The sequence below is a fragment of the Staurois parvus genome, unplaced genomic scaffold (genome assembly GCF_062004578.1).
Source record: "Staurois parvus isolate SC_StPar_1 unplaced genomic scaffold, SC_StPar_1.0 ptg000317l, whole genome shotgun sequence".
Classification (NCBI taxonomy): domain Eukaryota; kingdom Metazoa; phylum Chordata; class Amphibia; order Anura; family Ranidae; genus Staurois; species Staurois parvus.
The window spans coordinates 351,035-365,601 of record NW_028318113.1 but is presented as its reverse complement, the minus strand read 5'-3'; the positions used below and the strand labels follow the sequence as shown (position 1 = coordinate 365,601).

The 14,567-nt window shown below is 40.7% G+C and overlaps 1 protein-coding gene across 3 annotated transcripts in view; it reads left to right on the top strand.

The window, feature by feature from the left end:
* The window catches only part of ARHGAP28 (Rho GTPase activating protein 28), a 181,583-nt gene that overhangs the window by 123,377 nt on the left and 43,639 nt on the right, over nt 1-14,567 (top strand). For 2 of the 3 annotated variants that reach the window (XM_089683631.1, XM_089683633.1), the window contains exons 5-9: nt 1,105-1,167; nt 3,657-3,805; nt 7,118-7,283; nt 7,369-7,460; nt 11,773-11,850. In XM_089683631.1, the coding sequence (XP_089539757.1) occupies nt 1,105-1,167; nt 3,657-3,805; nt 7,118-7,283; nt 7,369-7,460; nt 11,773-11,850 (548 nt within the window). The remainder of the gene's footprint in view (nt 1-1,104; nt 1,168-3,656; nt 3,806-7,117; nt 7,284-7,368; nt 7,461-11,772; nt 11,851-14,567) is intronic. The other variant, XM_089683632.1, reaches the window with a different exon arrangement.

The following is a 14,567-nucleotide window of genomic DNA, read 5'->3' as shown; positions in this document are numbered from 1 at the left end:
CTGTAAGGTCCTCCTGAAGGATACTGATCCAAAACAAGTAATAGACTAGTTACAGAGAGATTGAAGGCAAGCCTGTTTTAAAGGTTGTATTTAATATCCGCTTGCATGAATATTCTCAAACTGTGTGTATTATTTAATTACACTATTATCTCCAAACTACGAACTTTATTTAATGAGAAAAAAAGCAATGCAAGTGGGCAGTGAACTATTACAGTCAGTCGCACTTATAGACTGACTGCACTGAACAGATCAAGGTTATTTTCTGACTAGTTCCTATAGATAAATGTACATCATTATTTATTGAACTTTGTTAGTTTAGAAAAGCTTATGGGGCTGGTTTACTGAAAGAGAAATCTCAGTCTTGTTGGTAGCAGGGGCGGACTGACAACTCATGGGGCCCCCGGACAATAGCGGTTTTAGGGGCCCCTGTGTCCTTGCCCAAACTCAAAAAAGCCTATGAAAAAGGTACCAGGGGCATCTCATGGGGCCCCCTACTGTCCCCGGGCCCTCGGCAGTGCCCGAGTTTCCAAATGGTCAGTCCGCCCCTGGTTGGTAGTGTTCCATTCAAATTCTCAATCTTAAAGGAGACTTACTAAAACTGGTGGACTCAGAATTTGGAGCAGCTGTGCACAGTAGCCAATCTGTTTCTAACTGCAGCTTACTCAATTAAGCTTTGGCAATAATACCGGAAAGCTGATTGGTTTCTGTGTGGAGCTGCACTCTGTAGTTCTAGTAAATAACCCCCATGGGGTCCTTTTATTAACGGGTTGAAAAAAAGTTAGCAAAACAGTGGCCCAAACAAACATGCAAATATGAGTGTTAGCTTGTAAAGTTATAAAAGACATATTTCAGTCCACCTGTGGCCTAGGATGCCAAAGCATTTTAACAGGAGAATATTTACTTTTGGTTTGTATGATCAATAACTTCACAGTGCTTGATCAAATATTTTTAAAACATATACTGTGTAATATGTAACCAAAATCATGAAACATGTTTGAAGACAACTTTGTTGGTTTGGTAAAAATGTAAAGCTTAAACCTTGTTTTAAAAAACAAGTCAAGAGCTACCATAGATACCTTTGACCTGGACCCACTTATGTCTTAGGCTCCATGTACACGGGACGTTTGGAAAACACTTATGAACGATGGAAACTGACTGCTGGAAAACGTAGGTTAAAAACGCCTGTTTAGCCGCGTTTGCATACCGCATTTATGTGCGTTTGTGTTTAGAACCGTTTTTTAAAGATAACATCAGGAGACCTTCCAAAATGCCCAAAATGCACTGAAAAACACAAAAAAGTTACTATTTCAGACATTTTGAGTGAAATAGAGAGAGCAGAAGCAGAGAGAGCAGTATGTGTTCAGATTACCTGTCTTTTCTGGTTGTATTCACTATGGATCCCATCATGAGCATAATGCAGCACGTTCTACCATTTTTTCCTTCACGCCAAACCTGGAACTGACTGCGCTGGTGTGCTAGGTCCATTTGAATACATGAAAAATGCTTTGCATGCATTTCTGATGATGAAAAAAAACCTCTGGACAGCATTTGGATATGGAACAGTTAAAAAACGCTGCTAAACGCAAACGCTTATAAAACGCAGTTTGCTGCGTTTACAATCATTTACAAGTGTTTGGCGTTTGAAACGCTGATAAAATCTACTCCTGAATGCAAGTTTGGTGCGTTCAAAAAAACAACTGTAAACTCAACTGCCTGTAAACGACTATAAATGACATAGTGTACATAGACACATAGGAAAACATTAGGGAGACTTCAGGGGCTGCTGAAAAAAATGCAGAAAAGCTCCTGACGTGAGTTTATCAGCTGCAGTGTACATGAACCCTTAGAGCAGGTCTTGCTAAATCAGATTCAGTTTCATGTAATTCTTCAAAACCTACCTTCACATGTTAGGATGGACTTTACCTCTTTAGTATAACAGTTCCAATATATTTCTCCAGTGTGATTGCAGTTTCTGAATAGATGAAACTGATGGCTGTACACCATGAACTATATATCTGGGCTACTACTGTGTTTGCCATGGAGAACTATAGGCTTCATGTTTTAGAGGAGGACTTGGCTGGGGAGGGAGGGGGGGGCATTGGAGATGGAGTTGCCCCCTGGGCCAGTACTAATGTTATATGTTGGGATGGTCTTCATGAGTGGAGATATTTCACCAGAGTGGGTGCTGTACATCATGGACTATATATTTGGGAAACCTACTGTGTTTGCCCTGGAAAGCTATAGGCTTCACGTTTCAGAGGGGGGCTTGGCTCGAGGGGTTGGAGGTGGACTTGCCCCCTGGGCCAGTACTAATATTATATGTTGGGATGGTCATCATGAGTGGAGATATTTCACCATTCAGACATCAGAGAGGGGAATACAGTCGGTGACACATGGTGGACAGTGTATAGCTACCTGCACCTCTTTCATACCTCTGATCCCTTTGTACAACAGAGGGAAGTCTTTCAGCACCAATTTTCCAACTATGAAATGTCATTAGAGAGCCGGTTGGGCCAATCTGATGGTGGGTGATGATAAAAGGCGAGTCACAATAAACGTTGCCCTTTGGAAACAACCACCACATTTTTCATGGTACACTTTGTATGTTCCACATAAATCTTTCTCCATTACCCCCCAGGCAAAGGTTCCCAGTCCTCCCCTGGTTGGCTGCTTGAGCCTAGGTTCACACTTGCCCAGCTCGGAGAGCCACATTTTGCATGGGCACAGCAGTCCATTCATTTAATTAGATGCTGCGCCTCTGGAACATGCAGGGAAAAGGTCCCTGCTCCACTTTTGAAAATGCGGCCCACATGAAAAATACAAGTGCATTGTGGGAAGCCGCTCTGCAATTTCCAGTGCGTGGAGGGTGCCATTAGGATTAATGGGATTAATTGCACCCCCACGTATCTCCTGAGTGGCAGCGCGTTTTTTTGTGCGGGTGGTTATAGCTGCAGAAACAAGTGTGGTCCCACAGCGGCAATCACTTGCATAGGTGCAAACCTAGCCTAGAGCCTGTATTGTCGGCATCAGTTTAACATCAGTTTGTGATGTTTTACTGACTGATGCAGTTGACCAAAAGTTGAATTCCTTCTGACCTGCATTACATTTGCTTGAAGTGGGTTTTGCGGTCCCATAGACATGTATGGGAATGCAATACCTTCTTGATACAAACAAAAAACCATCAACACAGCCCCTTAGGCAGGTTGGGGTATCTTATTAAAGTTGTTCTTAGGCCCTGATTCACAGCGATGTGACTTGACAAGTTGCACCCTATTGTCAGCAATGGAACCATTCAAATCAGTGAAAATCTGTAATTTTGAAAATAGTTCCTGCACAATTTGTTGTGATGTTTTTTTTGCATCAAGTTGCACAGATGTCTGCCAACTCGTCCTGACATGCGACTTTGAAATCGTGCAACTTTGCATGATTTCAATGTCGAATCCAGTGTGAACCAGGATTTAATTTAAAAAAAAATGTGTAGGCCTTCTTTCTGAATTTATATTTTGTCTTCTTTCTTTTTTTCAACCTTCAACAAAGAATAGGAATAGCCTTTTTTGATAATCACCACTAGCACAACTTTATGTTTCACAAATAACTGAGATGGGCTTTTGATCTTATTTAAAAACAAGCAGTGTATTTTATTTGTCTTGTTTCAGCTAACAACTGTGCTTTAGAAAAAGTCAGTCCCTTGGTAGCAGAAGAGCTGTCTTTTGAAGTATCCTTTTCTGAGACCATTGTTGTTGATGATAAAGAAAAGGAGAAGCAGAAGAACCAAAGAATAAAGAAGGATGATTGTATTTTACCTGTAAGTTCTAATACTAGAATGAATAAATTGTGTGTGATAGTGTACTGGTTAAAGGGGATCAGTCATCACAATACATTCCTGACTGAAAAACCTCTGATGGAAGAAGTTATTCACTTCCTCTGCCCCCAGCCACATATTGTTTCTACAGATATTTTTTGAATATTGTGAAAATTGGATAAGTTTAAAAACATGTTTGATACTACTTACTAGAATTTTTAAAGTATATCTACAGCTTCATTTTTTAAAATTTTTGAATAGTGTAAAGTCAAAACTCTCGGGTTCTTTTGCTATCTGTGTTCCATTGGAAAAATTTCCCGTCACTTCCTGTGCCATAGCAGGAAGTAAGAGGAAATCCTTCCAAAGTGAGGGAACCTCTGGTTGCCACCAGGGTCACCAGAACTAGGGTCCTTGTTGGAAAATTGATAAAACACTGCACAAAACCGTAGTTTTTCAATTTATTACATCTGTTTATATGGACAGTATTACACTCTACTAGAACTCTCTTTTATTAGGAAAATAAGGTTAATTCGCCAACGTGCTTTATTTGCCATAATGATCATTATTTTCAGCCATGTGAATGTTATTTGCAGCTCTCAGGAATTTGATGTAAAAAAAAGGTAGTTATGGCAAATAACGATAGTTATAGCTTTGTGAATTGAGACTGTTGCCATTAATACATCACCTACTTACTTTGTGCTCTTTTGTTTTGTTTCTTGCTGGGACTAGGCTGCCTCATGAGACCTTGCTAAGTAAACATAGGGAGTATCCTATGCCAAAAAGCTCATTGTGTGTTTTTTTTAAGCATTAGCTAAGAATAGTTTTATTAAAATTAAGTTATCATAACATTTAGCTGCATGTGATGAGTAGCTTGACGTCAATAGCAATGCAATAAAATTTAATGTGAAAAGTAATCAGCATTGTTTGTTTATCTAGTTCTCTAGCACAGCTGTATCAGTCATCTGGGCTACAATTTCTTTTTTTTTTGTTCAGCCAGCGGGCTGTATACAATGTGTTCATTGCCCCCAGAGGTGGGAAGACTGACTGTCTGACAAGAGAGCATAGATTTGCCAAGTGCATAGCTGTCAATTCACCCAGAAAACTCAGAAGACACCCTGGTTATAAGGGTCCTTTTACAGGTCTCCTGGTGGTTAAAGCAACTCTTTTAAGTCTCTAGAGATGATCTGTTTCTACTGGCTGCACTGGGAAAGAGGCGATGTCACCAGATGGAGGAGGAAATGGATGAAGCCAAACACCTTGTGGGCAGAAATACTCTAGGCTTAGCCTCTACTTCACTCTGCATGTCCCTGTCGAGGTGATAAGGGGGAACCAGGGACAGTGGTGAGTTTCTGGGTGGCAGAAAGAGTGCTAGCTGGTCACAGCTAGGGAGATGCAATATTAGGGCACAGAGTGCAAGGGGTACTGGGTTTTTCAAAGGTTTTTCAAAGGTCCAAATGCAAAACGTTGTTTACCTGTCAGGGGCGGACTGATAACTCATGGGGCCCCCAGGTAATAGGGGATCATGGGGCCCCTGTGTCCTTGCCCTCACTCAAAGCACACCCAAAAAAGCCTATAAAAGTTACCAGGGCCATTTCATGGGGCCCCCTACTGACCGATTGCTCGAATGGTCAGTCCGCCCCTGTTACCTGTACATCTGCAAGGATCCTGAACTACATCACTGGCTAAGATACAAGTTTAAGTGTGTTTAGTTTGTATGGAGACTGGGGATCATTAGAATGAAGGAATTTGAAAGTATAGCCTATATGTGCCCGTCAGACCTATGTGTTGTGGTGATGTGCATTTTATTCCACATTACCTCAATGTATGGTAACACATTGCACTCTGTGAGGTTTGCTGCTATTAATTTAGAAAGGTACCTCAATGCACAAGTACAGTATGTGCCAATGGACAGACGGACCTGGACTCAGCATTTAATGATAGTGTTGCTGATCCTTTTATGACCAGCAGTGATCCCCCCCTCTTCAGTAGATCATGTGGCATGTATAACCTGCAAATAAATTATTTGTGACCAGGGGCGGACTGACCATTTGGAAACTCGGGCACTGCCCGAGGGCCCGGGGTCAGTAGGGGGCCCCATGAGATGCCCCTGGTACCTTTTTCATAGGCTTTTTTGAGTTTGGGAAAGGTCACAGGGGCCCCATGATTCCCTATTGCCCGGGGGCCCCATAAGTTGTCAGTCCACCCCTGTTTGTGACTGAGACTTCCTGTGCTGGTAGATGAGTGCCAGCGTCTGCAGGGATTGCTGCAGATTACAGGAGATCGGAAGCGTGGATACTATTGTAAATGCCTAGTCTGTTCTAGGGGTAGTGTAGGTTTTTAACATTGTGTTGCTACTATGCAGGCATCAAGTATCTGTATAGTTTTTGCTTATCTCAAAGTCACTACCACGCATGTTTGGTAGAATCAACATTTCTATATAGACTTGCATCATCCTGAGTAGTCCCTGCAGCAGAAGGTTTTGTGTTACATTTGGACTTAGCATTCTAATTTCTCATTCGAAGAGTGCACATTACCCCCCTACTTCCCGGCTTCTGCTGTGGCTCAGGCATTGCAATCTATGGTATGGCAGCTTATTGTACTAGCTCCTCTTCTCACCTCTCCACACCTTCACAACAACACCACCCCCTCTCTCTTTGCCACCGCAGCTGACCTCTCCATCCTCTTTCCCCCCTCACCACACCTTCACACTAACTCCTGTATGGCCCACTTTATCTACCACTGCACAGATACCATTCTCTGCACTCCTTGCTACTGTACCGATACCACCACTGCAGTGATGTGCCCTGCTGTATCCAGCTTGTTCAGCCAGCAGGCATACTTTTGGTAGTATGCTTTGAACCAATGCCAAACTGACCTCTGTAGCTGCAGACACCGTAGAGTAATTGATCCTTAAATTTTATACTAGAAAATACTTTTAGTTTCATTGCAGCTGCTCAGTTCATTTTGATCTCTCCACAAAGCATTAAAAATAGGGGAGAGAGCATAGTGCTGAGACCCAACTATTACCTCACTGCTTCTGTCGTGAATTTTGAAGAAAACGTACTTCTAAGATCCCTAACTAGAAACAGTGTTTTTAAGTTTTCTGTCCATTGCAAAGCTACTATCCAAATTCAAGACATCTCACACTATTACAATATATTGCAGAAATAATTTAATCTCTGCATATAAGTATGTAATGTAAATTTTAGATGTTAAGACAGAGAAATTGACAAAATACTTGTGTGTGTGTGTGTGTGTGTGTGTGTCATTGGCAGCCTTTTCAGTTATAATCATTACTTTTTCATTCTGTTTCAGAAATTCATTGTTTGGAAAAGCAGGTTTGGATTAACTGAGGTAGAAGATTTGTCTCTTGAAGACATGAAGAAAGTCCGCTACCTCTCACTTATTGAATTAACAGCTTTTTTTGATGCTTTGGGGATTGAATTAAAAAGAAATCGAGTTATGCGAGTCAAAGGAAGGGGTATGATATTTACATTAGATCAGATGCTTGTTGTGCTGCGGTATTGTGTTATATTCTAATAATTTTTCTATGCTTGTTCCCATAGAAAATGGCCTTTTTGGGGTTCCTTTGACTACTTTATTGGAAAATGATCAAAAGAAAGTCCCTGGTACTAAAGTCCCCCTGATTTTTCAAAAAGTAAGTATACAAACAGAAAAGACCTCATTTTAGTATTCTCACTGCCAATTCCACAAAAATAGCTACAGCATCAGTATACAGTTAATACTTAAAAGGTAAAATATATTAAAGCAAGGGTGTTCGATCTTTTGACTTTCCTGGGCCACATTGGAAGAAGACGAATTCTCTTGGGCCACAGATAAAAACACTAACAATGAGGATAGCTGATAAGCAGAAAGATTTGGGCAGATCACAAATTAACTATCACTGATATAGATAATGTACCTATCTGTGTAATAAACCATAATTTTGTTTGCAATATTTTTAATTATAAAAGTAAAAGATGGCAACATAAAATATAAGTGCGATATTTGACACTATTTTTAATAAATGAACACATCAATAGCTGGTTTCATGGATGTGGTAGCAATTCTCAATGAATTCTCAAGGTGCTCATCAGATATTGCCCTTCATGTGCTTCATTCTTGAAAATAGTTGCTCACAAATATAGGTGCTGCTGAAAACTAATGGCATGAATAAGGTGTGATTGTGAAGAGTGGGATATATTTCATTGTGAAGAGAAAATGTATAAAAGTCCAGTAAAGAGACACTGTCACATTTTTCTTTGGCAGCATGTGTATTGTAACATTTATCTTATTAATACAAAAATATTCCATAAAAAGTCCATTAGGACTAATACATTTTGTGTATTAATAAAATAGCATAAGTAATTTTAATCAGCTGTTGTTTTCACTACTGAAGGCATAATGAAAGTCCCATTGGTCTTTGTATTCACACATGGATGATGCTGTAATTTCAATGGATTGTTTATCTATAGGGTGCCCCTAGTCTGGACACATAGGCAAAATGCATGTTGAGAAAAAAAACACATATTTAGTGATATTTCCTATGTGTACAGAAAATTTAGGGACACCCTGTACAACACTCCACCTATCTGAGTATTTGCATGAAATCTTAGGGTGAGTGCAAGCCAACTCAGCAGCCCCCTCCCCTCCCAGCACCCCCATGTGAAACTTACTTGGTTAGCGGGAGTCCCTTCATGTGCTGACAGTATTATAGCAAACACGGCATCCCCAGCATCCCTCCTGATGCACCTGGGCCCCCCTTGTCTGTACCGGCCACGGGTGTGAGTGCTATGCCAAACACAACATCCCCGGCATCCCTCTAGCCATTCAGTTTACAATTACACTATATTGCCATAAGTATTGGGACCAGGGGCGGACTGACAACTCATGGGGCTTTCGGGCAATAGGGGATCATGGGGCTCCTGTGTCCTTGCCCAAACTCAAAAAAGTCTATGAAAAAGGTACCAGGGGCATCTCACGGGGCCCCCTACTGACCCCGGGCCCTCGGGCAGTGCCCGAGTTTTCAAATGGTCAGTTTGCCCCTGATTGGGATGCCTGCCTTTACACGCACATGAACTTCAATGGCATCCCAATCTTAGTCCATAGGGTTCAATATTGAGTTGGCCCACCCTTTGCAGCTATAACAGCTTCAACTCTTCTGGGAAGGATGTCTACAAGGTATAGGAGTGTGTCTATGGGAATGTTTGACCATTCTTCCAGAAGCGCATATGTGAGGTCAGGCACTGATGTCGGACGATTAGACCTGGCGCACAGTCTCCGCTCTAATTCATTCCAAAGGTGTTTTATCGGGTTGAGGTCAGGTCTCTGTGCAGTGATGTGCAGTCGTGTTGAAACAGGAAGGGGTCATCCCCAGACAGTTTCCACAAAGTTGGGAACATGAAATTGTACAAAATGTCTTGATATGCTGATGCCCTAAGAGTTCTCTTCATGGGAACGAAGGGGCCGCACCCAAACCCTGAAAAGCAACTCCACGCCATAATCCCCCTCCACCAAACTTTACACTTGGCACAATGCAGTCAGGCAAGTACTGTTCTCCTTTCAACCACCAAACCCAGACATGTCCATTGGATTGCCAAACAGAGAAGCGTGATTTGCCACTCCAGAGAACACATCTTCACTGCTCTAGAGTCCAGTGGCAGCGTGCTTTATGCCACTGCATCCAACGCTTTGCATTGCACTTTGTGGTGTAAGGCTTGGATGCAGCTGCTTGGCCTTGGAAACCTATTCCATGAAGCTCTCTATACATTGTTGTTGTGCAAATCCGATGGCCACATGAAGTTTGGAGGTTTTTAGCTCTTGACTCTGCAGACAGCTGGCGACTTCTGCACACTGTGCACTTCAGCATGCGCTAACCTCACTCTGTCATTTTACGTGGCCTACCACTTCATGGCAGTTGCTTTCACTTTGTTAAAATACCACTAACAGTTGATCGTGGAATATTTAGTAGCAAGTAAATTTCATGGCTGGAGTTGCACAGGTGCCTCTCTTGAATTCACTGAGCTCCTGAGAGTGACACATTCTTTCACGAATGTTTGTAGAAGCAGTTTGTATGCATAGGTGCTTGATTTTATACACCTGCTACCATGGAGGTGATTGGAACACCTGAATCCAATGATTTGGATTGGTGTCCCAATACTTTTGGAAATAAAGTGTACATCTTAGGCTGCATGCAGAGTCCTCTTGGGCTGCATGCAGAGTCCTCTTGGACCGCATGCGGCCAGCGAGCTGTGGGTTGGACACCCCTGACCTTGGACACCCCTGACCTAACAGGAAATCATCTCACAGCAGCAAAAAAAGAGATTTGTAGGAGGCAGAATTTTTTTTAGTTTAGTGTTACTTTAACCCCTTGTCCATCAAGGTACATTTACAATGGCATAGTAAACAAGGAGTTAAAACAATCTCAGATGTTAGTTTGGTTTTAAAATAGAAACAAACTCTCCTGCGCTCAGAGACCCAAAGGAGGTGGAAAGATGGAACCTGAACTTGAAAAAATTCGACCACCTGTGCATATGGGGTTGTGCAGCTCCAAACAAGGCTGGGGAAGCCCGACCAATACTGTGAAGCAAAAACAAAAAAGAAGCACACCAACCTTGCGCATTACCTTGGTAAACCAAATTTTATTGAATACAAAAATATATACTCACAAACAATGAAGTATTTCAAGCATGTAAGTTCTCAGAGGAACTATGGAATGGTAAAACCTGCGCGAGTCCCATCATAGGGGTGGACACTCGGGGAACAGCTGACGTGTTTCGAAGGATGTCCCTTCTTCATCAAGCTCTGATGAAGAAGGGACATCCTTCGAAACGCATCAGCTGTTCCCCGAGTGTCCACTCCTATGATGGGACTCGCGCAGGTTTTACCATTCCATAGTTCCTCTGAGAACTTACATGCTTGAAATACTTCATTGTTTGTGAGTATATATTTTTGTATTCAATAAAATTTGGTTTACCAAGGTAATGCGCAAGGTTGGTGTGCTTCTTTTTTGTTTTTGCTTTACAGTGTTAGTTTGGTTTTTACAGTCATTGAGGGGCTTTAAGGAAAAAGTGATAATTTTTACAGGGCTCTAAAGGTGCATGCATCCCCCCTCCCCCCCACACCCACAGCCCTGGTAAAAGCTCACACAGCAAGAGAAGACCATTGATGTCTCCTTAAAGAAGACCTGTAACCTACCCGTGCTATCACATAGCGTGCTTGTTAGCTTGAGAGCTAGTTGAATGAAAAAACGTAATAAAAAAGGGAAAAAATATAAATTGTAATAAAACAAATAAATATTGTAAAAAGAAAATAAAAAGCACACCCTTACCCCTGTATACATGCCAACGCAAATGTGCAGAGCAGGGAGCGCACGTGTATGTAAACATTAATTGTAACACATGTTAGGTATTGTCATGAACATTGGAGTGAGAGCAACAATTCTAGGGCTTAGATTGTAAGCTCCAAGGAGCCGGGCCCTCCTAACCCTCTTGTATTAAGCTATATAAATCCTGTATAATAATAATAATAGGACCATAATTCACTGTTAACTCTAAAATGATAACCTGAAAAAGTTTTTAAAGAATCGCCTAATGAGAATTTTCAGTACCATAGTTATTCACAACTTCAAGGGGCACAAGCAATTTAGGGCTTGATATGTTTGCTATCTACTCACTCAGTGCAACCCCTACTTTTATATTGTACCAAAAAATGCTATTATATTGTGTTTGTTTGCAGTAAAATGCAATCACTGTATTGTTTCCTGAAAATATGTGTTTAATAAACAGTTGCTCAAAAATCGTGTGACATAAAAAAAAATTGCAACTGTAACCATTTTATTCTACATGGGCCTCTGATTTCAGAAAATATACAATTGTTTGAGAATTTAAGGTAATTTCCAGCAAAAAATGCAGAGTTAACCTTCCAGTTGTCTTACTGTATATATTTACATACACATTTGTCTTCTTTAGTTATTGCAGAGACTGGAGGAAACTGGATTAGAGACAGAAGGAATACTGCGGGTGCCAGGTTCAGCCTCTAGAGTTAAGGTAGCTGTTCTCGTAACATATGAAAATAAAACACCTAAAGGGAATCTTTAAAAAATTGGGTTACATTTTTATTTCTTTAACGTTTATATGTTAAAATTATGTTTTATTATTTTTTATATAAAATCTTTAATTTTAAAATAAACATTTACTAGAAGGTACGTTACATTTAATTTGAGGATTACAAATATATAAACAGTGGGTATAGAAAAGAATCACCCCCCTTTAAAATAATTACATTTTGTTGCTGTGCAGCTTGAGATGAAGATAGACACAGTTTTTATCCAGCTTTAATTATGCAATTTATAACATCCAAATGAAAGATATAACACCAACATGTCAGGAAAAAATAAAAACAATGCGTTGGAAAAAAGGATCGCCCCCTTGTGTCAGTATTTTGTTGAACCACCTTTTAATTACAGCCTTTAGTTTGTTCAGATATGTCTCTACTAACTTTACACATCTAGACTTTGCAATATTAGGCCAGGGAAGGCCATTCACCTTTTTCAACCACTGTGTGGACATTTTTGCTGTGTGTTTTAGGTCATTGTCATGTTGGAAAGTAAACCTTCTTCCATTTGACAACTTTCTTGCAGAGGGCAGCAGATTTTCTTCAAGAATTTAACGGTATTTTGCCCCATCCATTTTTCCTTCTATCCTGACAAGTACTCCAGTCATTGCTGCAGAGAAACACCCCCATAACAGGATATTACCACCTCCATGCTTTACTGTAGGAGTGGGGTTATTTTGATGGTGAACTGTACTGGATTTCTGTCAGACATATTGTTTAGTGCTGAGGCCAAATAATTACTTTTTAGTCTCATCTTACACATATTCCAGATGGCCTCTGAATCTTCAAGGTGTGTTTTGGCAAAGCTCAGTTATGACTGCATGTGGCCTTTCTTGAGGAGTGGCTTTTTTCTTGCAACCCTCCCATACCAGTCACATTTGTAGAGAATTTGTGATATTGTTGTCACATGCACACAATGGCCACTTTTTGTCATACATTCCTGCAACTGCTTCAGAGTTGCTGTAGGCCTCTTGGTAGCCTCTCCGACCAGTTTCCTCCTGGCTCTTTCATTCAGTTTGGAGCGACGTTCTGATCCAGTGCGGTTCTGTGTTGTACCAATTACCTTCCAGTTCTTTATAATAGACTTCACTGTGCTTCTAGGCATTGATAAAGCCTTTGCAATTTTTTTTGTATCCATCTCCTGACTTGTGCCTGTCCACAACTTTATCCCAGAGATCTTTTAACAGTGCCTTGCCACCCATAGTTGATTGTTTGCTTCAGTTTCATCAGAAACTGAAATGCTCCAGGAAAGCTCTTTTCATGCTGAGCTAATCAAAATGACCACAGCTGATCACAGTTGAAAGCCAAATGGCTTTGTATGCCATTGAGAAGGTGATCATCTACACCTGATTGAGTTTACAAGTAATTTTTATGTAGGAGGTAATCCTTTTTCCAACTCAGTGATTCTGTTTTTGATTTTTTCATGACATGTTAGTGTTATATCTTTCACTTGGTGTAAATACAGCTGGATAAAACAAAAACTGTGACTGTTATCATTTCAGGCTGCAAAGCAACAAAATGTGATTATATTAAAGGGGGTGATCTTTTTCTATACCTACTGTGTTTGTGTGTGTGTGTGTGTGTGTGTGTGTGTGTATATATATATATATATATATATATACTGTATCACTGGATAGATACATAACGTAAGTATCACTAAATATGATATATATATATATATATATCATACTGTATGTGTCCAGTGATACTGAACATAAGTCACTTTCTAGTAATGAAAGTTTTGTGTGCATACATGAGCAGTTGGTGCCAGTATTTCGAGGTGGTGGTTTGCAGGGTGTGAATATCATCATACATTCTTGATATAGTAAACAGTCTCTGTTCTGGTTTAGCCAAAGCCCTGTTGCACTCTCGCTGCATTATTTATCAATACAGTTAAAGAAGAACAACAGTGTGGTTGTTCTTTTCCCATGCATTGTGGTTTTCCCATGCAGTGTGGTTTACTTGCCTGATCCTTCGATCCTCTGGAAAAATGCTCTCCCCCTGGTCCAGTGGTGGACTGTTCCTGCTGCCCTTATGTCTAAAACTGGTCTATGGGCGTGATGACATCAGGAACAGTCCATTCACAAGACAGCTATTGTTGCGGTGGAGGCAGGAGGGGGGAGACAGGAGCAGCGGGAACTGATCTTGCACTTGGAGGATCAGTGGGTTAGGTTAGTATATCTCTGCTCTGCAATCCCCTAGACAAAAAAGAGCAGTTAACCCATGTAGTGCGAGCACAGCTCCACTGCATGGGAAAATAAAAAAATTGCCCAGAGTTCTTCTTTAAATGTATACATGAAAAGTTATTGTGGCAAAAAATCACAGGTAAAATGAGTTGTGGCTGCAAGGGTAGTGGCCTGGATACTCGGGCCTAGCAACACTGTTGTTGATTTGTACTAAGTGGCATGAACAACACAAGGGTGAGGCCAGTCTTTCTATTGCTTACATAAGGCATGGATATGAAAACTGGAGCAAAAGAGGAACAACCAGTCATGCTTTATTGTTAAAGTTTAGCAAGGAGTTTGGATGTTTTTAGTAACAACAGCTCCACTTTTTTTCCAGTATCATTAATCAGCCCTGATGTCTACATAACTTTGTTAATTCAAACGTACGGAAACATTGACTTTCTTTACACAATATTATTTCTGTA